The 17,164-nt window shown below is 67.2% G+C and overlaps 1 protein-coding gene across 1 annotated transcript; it reads left to right on the forward strand.

Annotated features, from left to right (window-relative positions):
• Positions 1-2,739: 2,739 nt before the first annotated feature.
• MAP3K12 (mitogen-activated protein kinase kinase kinase 12) lies at positions 2,740-16,774 on the forward strand. The gene is given in 14 exon segments (XM_072031988.1): positions 2,740-4,216; positions 4,716-4,899; positions 6,027-6,218; positions 7,490-7,650; positions 7,965-8,121; positions 8,732-8,840; positions 9,885-9,994; positions 10,593-10,709; positions 11,976-12,113; positions 12,886-13,340; positions 13,950-14,016; positions 15,144-15,234; positions 15,236-15,417; positions 16,588-16,774. Coding segments are annotated over 14 exon segments (2,928 nt in total). The 5' UTR covers positions 2,740-3,345; the 3' UTR covers positions 16,682-16,774.
• Positions 16,775-17,164: the final 390 nt, after the last annotated feature.

Below are 17,164 nucleotides of genomic sequence, written 5' to 3' on the forward strand. Positions count from 1 at the left end.
GCGGTGGGGGGCGGGGGACATAGGGGTCATGGGGGGCACAGGGGGACATAGGGGGACATTGGGGGCGGCGGGGGGCAAGGGGACAGACAGGGGGACACAGGGACAGACACAGGGACATGGGGACATGGGGGGGCAGGGGGACATAGGGGGGCGATGGGGACACTGGGGGGGCATATGGGGGGGCATGGGGGCAGGGGGGCACAGGGGGTATGGGGGCATGGGGGGGCAAGGGGACGAGGGGGACATGGGCAGGCAGGGGGACAGACAGGGGGACATAGGGTGATATGGGCGGGGGACATGGGCGTGATGGGGGCAAGGGGGTGATGGGGGCAGCGGGGGTAGCCGGGGACATGGGGGCAGGACGGGCAGGGGGACATGGGGTGGCGGGAGGACAGAGACAGACAGGGGGACACAGGGATATGGGGACATGGGGGCAGGAGGATATGGGGGTGATGGGGGTATGGGGACATTGGGACATGGGACAGGGCAAGGGGACATGGGGACGTGGGGGCGGGGGGGACATAGGCAGTAATCAGGGGAAAGCGGGGGGTGCAGGAGTGGTGGGACATGGGGACATTCGGGACATGGGGACAGGGGACAGGGGGTGATGGGGACATATGGGGGGGACACGGGACAGATGGAACAGGGGGGATGGGGCTGCGGGACAGATGGGCCCCTGGGGACAAACAGAGCTGGGAGCACTGGGACAGGGGGGTGGGGGCAGGTCTGGGCTCCACTACTGGGGGGGAGTACAGTATTATTGAGGGGGTCCCTGTGTTTTGGGGGGGGGTCCGGTGCTGGGGTCCCGGTGGGGGGGGTCCTGATGCTTTGGGGGGGGTCCCGGGTGGCGGGGCAGACGGTGGAATGGGGGGGTCGCGGTGTTTCAGGGGTTCCCGGTATTATTGGGGGGGTCCCGGTGTTTTGGGGGGGGTCCCGGTGCCACTGCCTAGGGGTGTGGGGGGTCCTGATGCTTTTGGGGGGGTACAGTATTTTGGGGGGTACAGTGCTTTAGGGGGGGTCCGGTGTGTCTGGGGGGGTCCCGGTGCCGCGGGGGTGGGGGTTGGGGTGGGGGATGCTGGATACCGGGTGTGGGGGGGGGGTCCCCCGGTGCCACCGGTCCCGTTGGGGGGGGGGAGGTGATGCAGGGGGGGGGGGTGATGCGGGGGGGGGGTCCCGGTGCCCGGTGCCGGGGCGGGGCCGGGGCGGGGCCGAGCTCCGGGCGGGGCCGTTCCGAGCCGCTCGCCCTGACCGCGGCACCGGGCCCCGGTACCGGCCCCCCCCCTCCCACCCCCACCCCCACATCCCCCCCCCCTGACCCCCCCCAGCCCCCTCCCGGTCCCCGCTGCCCCCCCCCCCCCGGGATTGAGCCGGGGATTCCCAGCGGCACCGGCCCCGGAGGCGGAGCGGGGGCCCGGGGACCCCCCCCCAGGTACCGGCGGCACCGGGAGGGGGGGGGGGGGCTAAGGGGGGGGGGGGGGGTTGGGTTGGGTGGGTTGGGAGGAGGGGGGGGGGGGCATCATTTTTGGGGATGGGGGGGGGGGCAGCACCGGGGATGCGGCGGCGCCGTGGATGGGGCCCGGTACCGGGAGGTGATGGGGGGGGGGATGGGGGGGGGCAGGGGGGGGGCACGGCCAGGCCCGGGGCTTCTCGCCCACGCGTGTGCCCCCCCCCCCCACCTTGAGTGTGCCCCCCCGCGGTTTGCACACGCGTGGGGCGCCCCCGCACCGTGCACCCCCCCCCTCCCCCCCCCCACCCCCGCACCGTGCATCCCCCCCCCCCCGTCCGTGACCCCCCCCCGCACCCCCCCACTTTGCACACGCGTGGGCACGCGGGTGGGGGCGTGCAAACCGCCCCCCCCCCCCAAACATCCCCCCCCTTCCTTTCCTTGCACGCGTGGGCACGGGGATGCGCTCCCCCCCCCCAAAAAAAAAAAAAATAAAAAGGGGGTGCCCCCCCTCCTTGCACACGCGTGGGCACCCCGTGGGGGGGGGGGGGGGGCGATTTGCACGCGGGGGAGGGGGGCGCGTGCACCCCCTGCACACGCGCGTGCACCCCAACCCCCCCCCCAAAATGCACGTGCAGGGCCTTGCACACGCGTGGGGACCCCCCACGACCCCCCCCCCACGGGGCTGTGCACACGCGTGTGCCCCCCCCCGTGACCCAATGCACGCATGTCGCGACAGGGCGCGCTGTCGCGACATGCCGCGGCGCGGCGGCGGCGTGGGGGCGCTCTTTCTCCCTCCCCCCCCCCTCCGCAGCTCCGCGGTGTCGCGACACGGCTCCTGTCGCATGTCGCATGTCGCGACAGAGCCCCTGCCCCCCCCCCTCCCCCTCTCTGCCTCAGTTTCCCCCGGGGGGGGGGTTCCGGGGGGGGGGGGGGAGCTCCACCCGTGCCACGATGACGTCACCGCGTGACGTGATGGCCCCACGGGGGGGGGGGGGGGGGGACGGCACCTGAAGGGGCGGGGCCCCCCCGCCCCCCCCCCCCCCTCCAGGGGTCCCCGGGGTGAAGCCCCGCCCCCCCCCGGTGACTCACCCCCCCCTAATTTTAGTGATGACCTCATCAGCCCGCCCCTGGTTGCCACGGCAACCCCCAACCCCCCCCCAAAATTTTCGGGGGGGGGGCGGAGCCTTCCCGGCCCCCCCCCCGACCCAGCAGATGCCAGGGACCCCCCCTGACCCCCCCCCCCCAGCCCTGCCTCAGTTTCCCCCCAGCCCCCAGCACACGCTCGTGCGTTGCACACTCGTGCACGGCCTTGCACACTCATGCATCCCTTCTCCTGCACCCCCTTTTGCCCCCCCCCATCCTGATGACCCCCAAATATAAGGGACACGGGGGGGGGGGGCACGCTTGCAAACAGCACGTGCAGGTGTGCAAACGCGCGGTGCAAGGGGATGCACAAGTGGGTGCAGGGGTTGCACGAGGGTAGCCGGGTGAGGGTGCTGGTGCAAGGGCTGCACACGTGGGTGCAAGGCGGTGCAGGTGCATGCACAGGGTGCACACGGGTGCATGCAGGGGGCTGCACACGTGGGTGCAAAGGGGGGGCTGGTGCATGCACAGAGGTGCAGGTGCATGCACAGGGTGCACACACGGGGTTGCACACACACATGCAAAGGGGTGTGAGCACATGCAAGGTGTGCACACAAGTGCAGGGGGTGCGGGTGCATGCACAGGGTGCACACGGGTACGTGTATGGGGTTGCACACATGGGTGCAAAGGGGTGCGAGTGTGTGCACACAGGGGCAGGGGGTGCAGGTGCATGTACATGGGTGTACACGAGGGGTTGCACACACACATGCAAAGGGGTGTGAGTGCATGCAAAGTGTGCACACGGATGCAGGTGCATGCACATGGGTTGCACACACAAGTGCAATGGTGTGCAAGTGCATGCACGGTGCGCACACGGGTGCAGGAGGCACAGGGCCATAGATGCACACGTGCAAGGGGTGCAAACGTGTGCAAGCGTGTGCAAGCAGGTGCACACCAGGCGATGCCGCATGCATGCAGGGGGTGCAGGTGCACGCATCGGGGTGCACGTGGGTGCAGGTGCATGTGAGGAAGCACACCCATGCAGGTGCACACGCGTGCAGGGTTATTGTGCACGCACATGCAGGTGCAAGGGGTGCAGGTGCACACTCGTGCAGGTGGGTGCAGGTGCACGCAGCAGGGTGCACACACACACAGGGGGGTGCACGTGGGTGCAGGGGGGCGCACACGGACGCGGGTGCATGCAGGGGGTGCAGGCTGTGCAAGGAGTGCGGGTGCATACAGGGGGTGCAGGTGCATACAAGGGGGTGCGTGTGCATGCAGGGGGTGTTGCACGCGGGTGCAGGGGTGCAGCTGCACCCATGGGGGTGCCGACACATGCAGCTGCCCCCCCCCCCCCCCAGGCCATGGCCTGCCTGCACGAGACGCGGACGCCGTCGCCCTCGCTGGCGGTGGCCTCGGAGGGGACCCCGGAGCAGGAGCTGACGCCCACCCAGTGCGCCCTGCGCGAGGGGCCCCCCCCCATCCCCGCCGCCCCCGAGGCCTGGCCCCGCCGTGGCCCCCCCCGCGCCCCTGAGCCCGGTGCCGCGGGGCCGCTGGCACCCGAGGGTGCCCACCTGCGGTGCCAGGCGGCGGGGGGGTTCCTGGAGGGGCTCTTCGGGTGCCTCAAGCCTGTCTGGAGCATGATCGGGAAAGCCTACGCTGCAGAACACAAGCACCCGCCCGAGGGTGAGGGGCTGGGGGGGCGCAGTGGGGCTGGGGGGGCGCAGTGGGGCTGGGGGGGTGCAATGGGGCTGGGGGTGCAACGGGGCTGAGGCTGCAAGGGGGCAGTGGAGCAATGAAGGGTGCAAGGGGGCAGGAATGGGGGGAAAAAGGGGATGGGGGGCAGGAAATGGGGTGCAAAGGGGGGGGCAGTGGGGCAAAGTGGGGTGCAATGAGGTAGGGAGCGTGGAAAGGGGCTGAGGGGGTGCCATGGGGAAAGAAGGGGGCAGTGGGGCAATAAGGGGCGTAGTGGGGCAGGGTTGGTGGCGCAGGGGTAAAAAGGGGAGGGGGCTGCAGGGCAGGGAGAGGTGCAAGGAGGGGGCAGTGGGGCAGAGGAGGGGGCAGCGGGGCCGGGATGGGGGTGTTGGGGTGCCCAAGGTGGGGGGGGGGGGGGGGGCTGCAGCCCAGCCGTGCCAGCACGCGGGGGCAAAATTTGGGGTGCCGGGGCCGGGGGGGGTGCCCGCAGACCCCTGGGAGGTGCCGTTCGAGGAGATCCTGGACCTGCAGTGGGTGGGCAGCGGGGCGCAGGGCGCCGTCTTCCTGGGCCGCTTCCACGGCGAGGAGGTGGCGGTGAAGAAGGTTCGGGACCTGAAGGAGACCGACATCAAGCACCTGCGCAAGCTCAAGCACCCCAACATCATCACCTTCAAGTGAGCACGGGCAGGGGCATGGGGGGTGGCACAGGGGGGGCACCAGGGACACGGACGTGGTGTGGGTGTGGAGCATGGGGACACCAAGGGCATGGGCGTGGATGGGGCAGGGACATGGGCACAGTGTGGGCATGGAGCATGGGGACACCGTGAGCATGGCCATGGATGGGGTAGGGACAGGGACATGGTGTGGATACAGAGCATGGGGACACCGCGAGCATGGAGCATGTGCATGGATGGGGCATGGATGTGGATGGGGTAGGGACATGGCCATGGGGTGGTCACAGAGCATGGGGACACCGAGAGCACGGCCATGGATGGGGTAGGGACAGGGACATGGTGTGGACATGGAGCATGGGGACACCAAGATCATGAGCATGGCCATGGATGGGGCAGGGACATGGACGTGGTGTGGGCGTGGAGCATGGGGACACCATGGGCATGAATGGGGCATGGGGAACACCATGGACATGGACATGGGGTGGTCACGGAGCATGGGGACACCAAGAGCATGGCCATGGGTGGGTTAGGGACACAGATGTGGTGTGGACATGGAGCATGGGGACACCAAGAGCATGGCCATGGATAGGGTAGGGACAGGGACATGGTGTGGACACAGAGCATGGGGACACCGTGAGCATGGGCATTGCCACGGCCATGGTGTGGACATGGAGCATGGGGACACCGTGAGCATGGAGCATGTGCATGGATGGGGCACGGACGTGGCCATGGGGTGGTCACGGAGCATGGGGACACCGTGAGCATGGACACGGACACAGACACGGAGCGTGGGGAACACCAGGAGCATGGGGCACGGACGTGGTGTGGGCATGGACACAGCATGAGCATGGCATGGACACGGCATGGGCACGGCATGGACACGGCACAGGCAAGCCACAGGCATGGTTTTGGGGTGCCCCCATGGACTCAGCGTGCTCGGGGAACACCACCACGGCACGGACACGGGGACACGGGGACACGGACAGGTCCCTCGTGTGGCACGGGGCACACTGGGGACGGCGAGAGGGGGACATCAGTGGGTGCCGGGGTGCAGCTGGGTGCCCCGGTCCAGCCGGGTGCCCCCCCAGCACCGGGTGGCACCGCTGACGGTGCCGCTGTGCCGGCAGGGGGGTGTGCACCCAGGCGCCCTGCTACTGCATCATCATGGAGTTCTGCGCCCAGGGCCAGCTCTACGAGGTGCTGCGCGCCGGGCGCAAGGTCACCCCCTCCCTCCTCGTCGACTGGTCCATGGGCATCGCCGGCGGCATGAACTACCTGCACCTCCACAAGATCATCCACCGCGACCTCAAGTCGCCCAAGTGAGCGGGGACAGGGGGCTCGGGGAGCACCCACGGGTGCCAGGGGGGCGGCGGTGGTGCCTGTGGTGGTGGTGGTGGTGGGGCTGTGCCTGTGCTGGGTGCGTGGTTGTGGGGTGGCCGTGCCCTCGGTGGGGCTTTGTCCATGGTGGCTGCGTGTCCCCGGTGGTGCCGTGGCCGGAGCGGTGACGTATCCGTGGTGGTGCCATGGCTGTGGCAGTGCTGTGCCCGTGACAATGACGTGTCCATGACATTGGCATGTCCACGGCAATGCCGTGCCCATGGTGGTGCCGTGTCCATGGTGGTGCCGTGCCCATGACGTTGATGCATCCATGATGTTGACTTCTCCATGGTGGTGACATGTCCATGACACTGTCATGTCCAAGGTGGTGACGTGTCCATGGCAGTTGCATGACCGTGGTGGTGCCATGCCCATGCTGCTGGTGGTGCCATGCTCGTGGTGGTGGTGCCATGCTCATGGTGGTGGTGGTGGTGGTGGTGCCATGCCCATGGTGCTGGTAGTGGTGGTGCCATGCTCGTGGTGCTTGTGATGCCATGCTTGTGGTGGTGGTGCCATGCCCATGGTGGTGGTGGTGGTGGTGCCATGCTCGTGGTGCTGGTGATGCCATGCTTGTGGTGGTGGTGCCATGCCTGTGGTGGTGGTGGTGCCATGCCCATGGTACTGGTGGTTCCAGGCTTGTGATGGTGGTGCCATGCTCATGGTGATGGTGGTGGTGCCATGCCCATGGTGGCAGTGGTGCCATGCTCATGGTGCTGATGGTGCCACGCTTATGGTGGTGGTGCTGTGCTCGTGGTGGCGGTGCCGTGGTCTTGGTGGTGCTATCATGCTCGTGGTTGTGGCGATGCCATGCCCATGGTGCTGGTGGCACCGTGCTCGTGGTGGTGGTGGTGCCATGCCCATGGTGCTGGTGGTGGTGCCATGCCCATGGTGGCAGTGGTGCCATGCTCATGGTGCTGGTGATGCCATGCTCATGGTGGTGGTGCCGTGCTCGTGGTGGTGGTGGTGCCATGCCCATGGTACTGGTGGTGCCGTGCTCGTGGTGGTGGTGGTGCCATGCCCATGGTACTGGTGGTGGTGGTGGCAGTCCCATGGTGGCAGTGGTGGTGACCTGCCCATGACAGCACCACGCTCATGGCAGTTGCGTGCCCGTGGCGGTGCCGTGCCCGTGGTGGTGGCACGTCCACGACGGGACAACGCTCGCAGCAGCCACGTGCCCGTGGCACTGGCGCGGCGCTGAGTGGCTGCCCCCCAGCATGCTGATCACCTACGACGATGTGGTGAAGATCTCCGACTTCGGCACCTCCAAGGAGCTCATCGACAAGAGCACCAAGATGTCCTTCGCCGGCACCGTGGCCTGGATGGCGCCCGAGGTGATCCGCAACGAGCCCGTCTCCGAGAAGGTCGACATCTGGTGAGGGCACGGGGACACCGGGGGACCTCGGGGACAACAGGGAGCCGTGGTGGCACTGGGGACGCAGCAACACGGGGGCTACCGGGAGCTGGTGGCAACCCTGGGGACACCGGGGACACTGGGGACACGGGGGGTGGACAGCAGGGACACCGCAGGGGAACGGGGATGGGGACAATGGGGAGGTTGAGGGGGATTTTGTAGGGACATCGGGGACACCAGCAGGGAGGGGACACTGGGGGCGAGTGGAGTGGGACCGAGGGGACAGGGTGAGGCCACCGGGGGTGCCCGGGACCGTGGGTGACGCTGCGCCCAGGTCCTTCGGGGGTGGTGCTGTGGGAGCTGCTGACGGGCGAGATCCCCTACAAGGACGTGGACTCCTCGGCCATCATTTGGGGTGTGGGCAGCAACAGCCTCCACCTGCCCGTCCCCTCCGGCTGCCCCGACGGCTTCAAGGTGCTGCTGCGCCAGTGCTGGTGAGTGCGCCCAAGGGGGGGACACCCCATGGGGACACCCCGTGGGGACACCCCGTGGGGACAGGGACGAGCCATGGGGACATCCCACGGGGACCCTGAATGGGGACTCCCCATTGGGACATCCCACAGGGACACCCTGTGGGGACACCCCATGGGCACAGGGACGCGCCATGGGGACATCCCATGGGGACATCCCATGGGGACACCCCATGGGGACCCTGAATGGGGACACCCCATGGGGACACCCTGTGGGGACACACTGTGGGCACAGGGGTACTTTATGGGGACACCCCATGGGAACAATGCCCAGGGACACCCCTACCTTCAGGCGGTGACACCATGGGTCAACCCCCCCCCAGACACCTTAGGGATCACCACGGGGACCTTCCCCCGGGCACCTTGGGGACCTTCCAGTGGCACCCCAACACCGGGGGGACCCCATCCTATTGCCCCTCCCCTGGCTGTCCCCATACCTTGGGGCTGTACCCATGGGGTGCCAGGCTGGGGGTGCACCCAGCACCTCGGTGGGTGCTGCGTCCCGTGCACCCCTCCCCGCCCGCGGCCCCAAAAGGGTCCCCCAGCACCCAGCGCCGTGCCGACCCCCCCCCAGGAACAGCAAGCCCCGGAACCGGCCGTCCTTCCGGCAGATCCTGCTGCACCTCGACATCGCCTCCGCCGACGTCCTCTCCACCCCCCAGGAGACCTACTTCAAATCCCAGGTACCCGGCGGCACCCTGGGGACACCCCAGCAGCACCCCCAGCACCCCAGGGTCACCCAGAGCCATGGGGGCACACAGTGCCATGGGGACGCCGAGTGTCATGGGGTCACCCAGTGCCACGGGGGCACCCGGTGCCATTGGGGCACCCAGCACCTTAGGGTCACCCAGTGCCATGGGGACACCAAGTGCCATGGGGGCACCCAGTGCCATTGGGGCACCCAGCACCCTAGGGTCACCCAGTGCCATGGGGACGCCAAGTGTCATGGGGTCACCCAGTGCCACGGGGTCACCCAGCACAATGGGGTCACCCAGCACCATAGGGTAACAGCACCCCAGGGTCACCCAGCGCCATGGGGGTCACCCAGTGCCACGGGGACACCCAGCACAATGGGGACACCCAGTGCCATGGGGACACCCAGCACCTTAGGGTCACCCAGTGCCATGGGGACACCAAGTGCCATGGGGTCACCCAGCACAATGGGGACACCCAGCACCATAGGGTAACAGCACCCCAGGGTCACCCAGTGCCATGGGGGTACCCAGGGACCCTCAGCACCCCAGGGACCCCGAGCCCTGCAGGACACCCCCTCCACGTCCCATGGCCATGCTGGGGCAGTCGGTGCCTGCGGCTGCTGGGGGGGATCCCAAGGGATCCCTGCCCATATCCCAGTGCTCAGGTGGCCATGCCCAGTATATCCCAGTGCTTGGAATTGCCATGCCCAGTATATCCCAGTGTTTAGGTGGTCATAGCCAGTATATCCCAGTGCTCAGGGGATCCAAGCCCAGTACATCCCAGTGCTCAGGTGCCTGTGCCCAGTACATCCCAGTGCTCAGGTGCCTGTGCCCAGTACATCCTAGCGCTCAGGTGCCCGTGCCCAATACATCCCAGTGCTCAGGTACCTGTGCCCAGTACATCCCAGTGCTCAGGTGCCTGTGCCCAGTACATCCCAGCGCTCAGGTGCCCGTGCCCAGTACATCCCAGTGCTTAGGTGCCCATGCCCAGTACATCCCAGTGCCCCCAGTGAGTGGTGCCGCGTGCCGCAGGCGGAGTGGCGGGAGGAGGTGAAGCTGCACTTCGAGAAGATCAAATCGGAGGGGACGTGTCTGCACCGCCTCGAGGAGGAGCTCATCAACCGCCGGCGCGAGGAGCTGCGGTGGGCATGGGGGCACGGGGACGGGGGGACATGGGGACACGGGACATGGGGACATGGGACATGGGACATCTTGGGGACATGGGGACATGAGGACATGAGGATATGGGACATGGGGATATGGGGATGTGGGATGGAGATACAGGGACATGGGGACTCAGGGACATGGGGACGTGGGGACATGGGGACATGAGGACACAGGGACAAGGGGACTTGGGGCACAGGGACATGGGGACATGGGGAGATGGGGACATGGGGCACCGTGGTGCCAGTAGCAGAGGGATACCAGGGGTAGGAGTATCTGGGGAGGGGGTGCCGGGGTAGGGAGAGCCTTTGGGTGCCTTACATGGGGTGGAGGGGCTGTGGGGGGCTGTGGGGTTCCCATGGGGTTCCTATGGGGTTCCCGTGGGTTTCCTATGGGGTTCCTGTGGGGTTCCCGTGGGGTTCCTATGGGGTTCCTGTGAGGTTCCTGTGGGGTTCCCATGGGGTTCCCATGGGGTTCCTATGGGGTTCCCGTGGGGTTCCCGTGGGGTTCCTGTGGGGTTCCTGTGAGGTTCCCGTGGGGTTCCCATGGGGTTCCCGTGCTAACACCCCATGCCAGGCACGCGCTGGACATCCGGGAGCACTACGAGCGGAAGCTGGAGCGCGCCAACAACCTGTACATGGAGCTGAGCGCCCTGATGCTGCAGCTGGAGCTGAAGGAGAAGGAGCTGCTCAGGTCAGCGGGACCCCCCCAGAACCCCCCCAAAACCCCCCCCCAAGCACCCCCCCAGCACCCCAAGCGTCCCCCGTAGCCGGGTGCTGTGGGGGTAGGGGGGGTCCCCAGGTCACAGCCGCATCCACGCCACCCCCGAGCCCACGAGCACCCCTTTAATCCGCACCGCGGCACCCTTTAGGGTCAGCCCGTGGTTATAGGGTCCCTATAGGGCAGCCCTTACCTGCCCCCGGTGGCCGCATCCAGCTCTGTCCCATGGGTGTCCCGTGGTCGTTGCCATTCCCAGTTTCCCCCCACTTTGGCCACCCCATGGGGAACCCCATATCCATCCCATGGCCTCCCCCTTGACCCTTGCCACCCCTACATCCACCCCATGGCCTTGACTAACCCCATATGCACCCCATGGCTATAATCAACCCTATATCCACCCCATGGCCACCTATGGTCATTGCCAAGCCAAGAATCCATCCCAAAGACCCCCCCATGCCCCTTGCCACCCCATGGCCTTGACCAACCCCATATGCACCCCATGACGCTGGCCAATCCTATATCCACTCCATGGTCTTGACCAACCCTATATGACTATGGCCACCCCTATATGCACCCCATGGCCACCCTATGGTCATGGCCAACCCTATATCCACCCCATGGCCTCCCCCATGCCCCTTGCCATCCTATATCCACCCCATGGCCTTGACTAACCCCATATGCACCCCATGGCTAGAACCAACCCTATATCCACCCCATGGCCACCCTATGGTCATAGCCAACCCTATATCCATCCCATGGCCCCCACCATGCCCCTTGCCACCCCATGGCCTTGACCAACCTATATGACTATGGCCAACCCTATATGCACCCTATGGCCACCCTATGGTCATGGCCAACCCTATATCCATCCCATGCCCCCCCCATGCCCCTTGCCACCCCTATATCCACCCCATGGCCTTGACTAACCCTATATGCACCCCATGGCTACAACCAACCCTATATCCACCCCATGGACTTGACCAACCCCATATGCACCCCATGGCTATAGCTACCCGTACATCTACCCCATGGCCTTGACCAACCCCATATGCCCCCACCACCACCCCACACCCACGCCCACCCCTACCTCCACCCCATGCCCTTGACCAACCCTACACCCACTCCACGCCCACCCCACACCCACGCCCAGCCCTATACCCACCCCAGCCCTTCCCCACCCTTACCCCGAGCCCTTCCCCAATTGGGGGGGGGTCGGTACCGACGCGTGCCCCCCCCCAGGAGGGAGCAGGCGCTGGAGAAGCGCTACCCGGGGCTGTTCAAGCCGCGGGCGCCGCGGGGGCTCCTGCACGGGAACGCCGTCGAGACCCTCATCAAAAAGCGCAACGTCCCCCAAAAACTCTCCCCCCACGGCAAGCGGTGCGCCCCCCCCGGGGGGGTTATGGGGTGGGGGGGGGAAAATCGCTGAGGATTGGGGCCGTGGGGGGGTGCTGGAGGGGGTGAGGTCAAGGTGCGGGGGCTTTGGGGTGGGGAATGGGAATGGGGTTTGGTAGGGTGGGGGGATGGGGGGGTGTTTGGGGGATGGGGGGGGCTTTGGGGGGGTGGGGGGGGCGAGGTGGGACACCGGGGTCTCATTGGGGTGGGGGGGGGTCTTGGGTGACTCGGTCCTTTGGGGGGGGCTCTGGGGGTGCAGGTCCCTGGGGATGGGCTCTTGGGGGGGGTGCAGGTCCCTGGGTTCCTTTTTTGGGGGGGCTTTGGGGTTGCAGGTCCCTGGGGATGGGCTCTGGGGGGGGGTACAGGTTCCTAGGTCCCTTTTTTTTTTGGGGGGGGCTCTGAGGGTGCAGATCCCTGGGTCCCTTTTTTTGGGGGGGGGGGGGCTCTGAGGGTGCAGATCACTGGGGTGGGCTCTGGTGGGGGTTGCAGGTCCCTGTGTCCCTTGGGGGGTGGGGTGCAGATGCCCAGAAGTCCTTTTTTTTTTTTTTTTTTTTTGGGGGGGGTCAGTTCTGGCCCCCCCCATGCGCCTGGATCCCTTCGGGTCCCCTTGGAGAGCTCCCATGGGCGCACACCCCTTGGAGCGAAGGGGGGGGCGCATTTTGGGGGCGCATCACCCACTTGCAAAAGGAATGACAGTGTCGGGGGGGGGTGCTGCTGTGTCCCCCCCCCATATGTGTGTGTCCCCCCCCCTCTCCAGCCCTGACATCCTGAAGCCGGAGGTGCTGCTGCCCAAGCTGGACGCGGCCATGGCGCAGGTGACCCTCCCCGGCTGCCCCAAGGGCCCCCCCTCGCCAGGGCGCAGCCGCCGAGCCAAGGGGCGCCACCGTAAAGCGGGGGGGCCCCGGGGGGGCTGCGGGGAACCCGGTCCCGAAACCGGACCCCCCCGAGGTCTTCCCGGCCCCCCCCCGGCCACCGCTGGCCCCGATCTTCTCGGGGGCACCCTGGAGGCTGTGGGACCCCCCCCCGCCTCCGTGCCCGATGTGGGGCCGGGGGGGGCGGAGGGTACCCAAGGGGTGCCCCCCCCGCAGCCCCCCACCCCCGGGGAGCCTGAGCGGGACAGCGGGGCCGCCCGGGGGGGGCGAGGGGGGGCCGGGCAGCATCTCACCCCCGCGGCGCTGCTGTACCGGGCGGCCGTCACGAGGGGCCAGGTGAGTGGGGGGGGGTTATTTGGGGGGGGTCCTTATTTTTTTTTGGGGGGGGGGGTCCCTTATTTTTGGGGGGGTGTCCGTTATTTTTTTGGGGGATAGTCTCTTACTTTGGGGTGGGGTTCCTTATTTTGGGGAGGGGGTCCCTTATTTTGGGGGGGGAGTCCCTTATTTTTTTGGGGGGAGTCCCTTATTTTTCTTTTTGGGGGTCCCTTAATTTGGCGTTGTCCTTTATTTTGGGGGGGTGTCCCTTATTTTTGGGGGGGTATCCCTTATTTAGGGGGGGGTTCTTATTTTGGGAGGGGTCCCTTATTTTTTGGGGGTGTCCTTTATTTGGGGGGGACTGTTCCCTTATTTTTTGGGGGTGTCCCTTATTTTTGGGGGGTGCCTTATTTTTTTTGGAGGGGGTCCCTTATTTTAGGGGAGGTTGGAAATTGAGGGGGGGAGAAGACCCCCCCAGGATCCAGCCCAGCATTGGGGGGTCACACAGACCGGGGTCCCTTCTTGGAGGGGGGCATTTCGGGACCCCTGGGTCCATCTCGGGGGTCTGGGGGGGGTCTGGGGGGGGTCTGGGGGCAGCCAGAGGCCCCCACGTCCCCCCCCACGCCCCCAGAAGCGGGGGTGTCGTCGGAGGAGGAGGAGGGCGAAGTGGACAGCGAGGTGGAGCTGCCGCTGCGGCAGAGGTGGGTGCTGCCCCCCCCCACAAAAAAAAAAAAAAAACAAACCCCTCCTGGAATCTGGACCCTATTTGGGGGGGGAGCAGAATCCCCCCACCCTCCCCGGGGGGGTACGTGGTGACCTGTGGGTGCTGGACCCCCCCAGGATGGGTGCTGGGGGTGTCAGTGGGTGCTGGGGTGCCCAGGATGGGTGCTGGGGGGTGTCCTTGGGTGCTGAGCCCCCCCCAGGATGGGTGCTGGGGGCATCGGTGGGTACCAGGATGCTGCTGATGGGTGGTGGGGGGCACCCATGGGTGCTGAGAACCCCCCCAGGGTCAGTGCTAGGGGGTTTCTGGGTGCCAGGATGCCACAGATGGGTGCCAGGGGGCACCCATGGGTGCTGAGAACCCCCCCAGGATGGGTGCTGGGGGGTTTTTGGGTACCAGGATGCTGCTGATGGGTGCTGGGGGGCACCCATGGGTGCCAAGACTTCCCCCCCAGGATGGCTGCTGGGGAGTTTTTGGGTACCAGCATGCCACCTATGGGTGCTGGGGGGCACCCATGGGTGCTGAGAACCCCCCCCAGTGTCAGTGCTGGGGGGTTTCTGGGTGCCAGGGTGCTGTGGATGGTTGCTGGGGGGCACCCATGGGTGCCCAGACTCCCCCCAGGATGGCTGCTGGGGAGTTTTTGGGTACCAGCACGCCACCTATGGATGCCAGGGGGCACCCATGGGTGCTGAGCCCCCCCCCCCAGGATCAGTGATGGGGGTTTTTGGGTACCAGGATGCCACAGAATGGGTGCTGGGGGGCACCCATAGGTGCTGAGCCCCCCCCCCCCCAGGATAAGTGCTGGGGGTTTTTGGGTACCAGGATGCCACCTATGGGTCCTGAGGGGCACCCATGGGTGCTGAGAACCCCAGGAGGTTTTTGGGTACCGGAATGCTATAGATGGGTGCTGGGGGGCAGCCATGGGTGCTGGAGGGTTTCTGGGTGCCAGAATGCTACAGATGGGTGCTGGGGGGCACCCATGGGTGCCCAGACTCTCCCCCAGGATAGGTTCTGGGGAGTTTTTGGGTACCAGCACGCCACCGATGGATACCAGGTGGCACCCATGGGTGCTGACCCCCCCCATAACATTTCCCCCCCCACCCATAGGTGGCCCCCGGGCATGAGCAAGCGGCAGTCGCTGTCGACCTTCAGCTCGGAGAACTTTTCGGACGGGGGACGGGACGGGGACGGGGACGAGGGGGCACACGAGCGAACCCTCGCACAGCGCCACCCCCGACGTGGGCAGCACCAACACGGACGAGCGCCCCGACGAGCGCTCCGAGGACCTCCTCTCGCAGGGCTCCGAGATCCCCCTGGACGCCCCCCCCCAGAAGGAGCCGCCGGCCGTCGCCACGGGGGGGGCAGCCCCCAAGGTGACCTCGCATCAACGCCCCCCCAGCCCACCCCGTCCCCGTCCCCTGTCCCTGTCACCGGTACCTTTGGGTGGGGAGGGGGGGAGCTCTGGGTGGGGGGGGCTCAGGGGGTGCTGGACACATGGGTGGGGGGTCCTGGATACCTGGGTGGGGAGGGGGGGCAGTGGGGTGCCCCAAATGTGGGTGCAGAATGGGTGCTGGGGGGCTCCTGGACCCCTGGGTGGGGGCTTGAGGACCCTGGGTGGGGGCTCAGGTGGTGCTGGACACCTGGGTGGGGAGGGGGGGCAGTGGGGTGCCCTAAATATGGGTGCGCTGGGGGGCTCTGGGACCCCTGGGTGGGGGCTCCGGGACCCCCAGGTGGGTGGCAGGGATGGGGGGGGCAGTGGGGTGCCCCAGGGATGGGGGTTGGGGGGGGCTGGACCCATGGGTGGGGGCTTCAGGACCCCCAGTGTGGGTGGTGGGTGACCCCTGGGTGGGGGCTCAGGGGGTGCTGGACCCCTGGGTGGGGGTCCTGGGCCCTTGGATGGGTGGCATCGTGGAGGGGGGGGGGCAGTGGGTGCCCTAAATATGGGTGCTGAGGGGCTCTGGGACCCCTGGGTGGGGGCTCTGGGACCCCCGGGTGAGTGGCAGGGTATGGGGGGGGCAGTGGGGTCCCCCAAATGTGGGTGCTCTGGGGCTCCAGGACCCCTGGGGGGGTCACAGTGGGTGGGGGGGGCAGTAGGGACCCCAGGGCTGGGTGCAGACAGGGAGGGGTCCCTCAGGGAGGGGTCCCTCAGAGCTCCCCCCAAAAAAACAGGGTCTGTAGGAAAGGGGGGGGGGCTCAGGGTTACCCCAGGACCAGCTGCCCCCCCCCAGTTTGGGGTCTCGCTCTTCCACCTGCTCCTGGGGGACCCCAGAGCCCCCCCCCCAGGGCTGGATACCACCTCAGGGCCCCCCCAGGAGGAAATAACAGGGGAGACCCCCCCAGGACTGCACACCACGGCGGGGGGGGCTCAGCATCACTGGGGGGGGCCCAGGAGCTCCCCCATGGCGGGGGGGGTGACCCCAGAGGCCACATCCCACGGGTTAGGGACCCCCCAGGAACAATTAAAACCCTGGGGGGGGTCCCAATGCCCCCTCCCCCCCAGCCCTGTTGGGGGGGGCTTGGGGGTGTCTGACCCCCCCCAAAATCTCCCCAGGTCTCCGGAGGACTCGGACTGCGACAGCGCGGAGCTCGACCACTCGGGCAGCGGCGAGGGCCCCCCCCGGCCCGCAGCCCCCCCCGGCCTGTGACCTGCACCCCCCCACACCCCAAAAACCACCACCGCCACCACCCCCCCTTGCACACCCCCCCCCACCACACACACACTTGTACAGCCCCCAAATATTTATATAAATATTTATCGATTCTACAGAAAGCTCCGTGCTGTCTCTGGGGGGGGGGCACTGGGGGGGTGTTTTTTTTTGGGGGGGGGTCTGTCAGCTCTTTGTGTTGGTGTGGGTCTACTGGAATGGGGGGGGAGAAAATCTGCTGGAAGGGGGCAGGGGGAATGAGGGGGGGGAGGCAAGGGGCTGAGCCCCTTCTGGGGGTGTCGCCACCCCTGTTACTGGGGGAACTGGGAGCACTGGGGAGGGCTGGGGACCCCCCCATGGGGAATAATAAGGTGGGGGGGGGCACCCACCTCTCCCTCCACCCTTAGGTGCTGGTCCTTACTGGAAACCAGTACCCAAGAGCAGAAAGGTGGAGAAACGTGGAAAAGCCCCAAATTGGAGAGA

The sequence above is a fragment of the Anas platyrhynchos genome, chromosome 34, assembly GCF_047663525.1.
Source record: "Anas platyrhynchos isolate ZD024472 breed Pekin duck chromosome 34, IASCAAS_PekinDuck_T2T, whole genome shotgun sequence".
Lineage (NCBI taxonomy): Eukaryota > Metazoa > Chordata > Aves > Anseriformes > Anatidae > Anas > Anas platyrhynchos.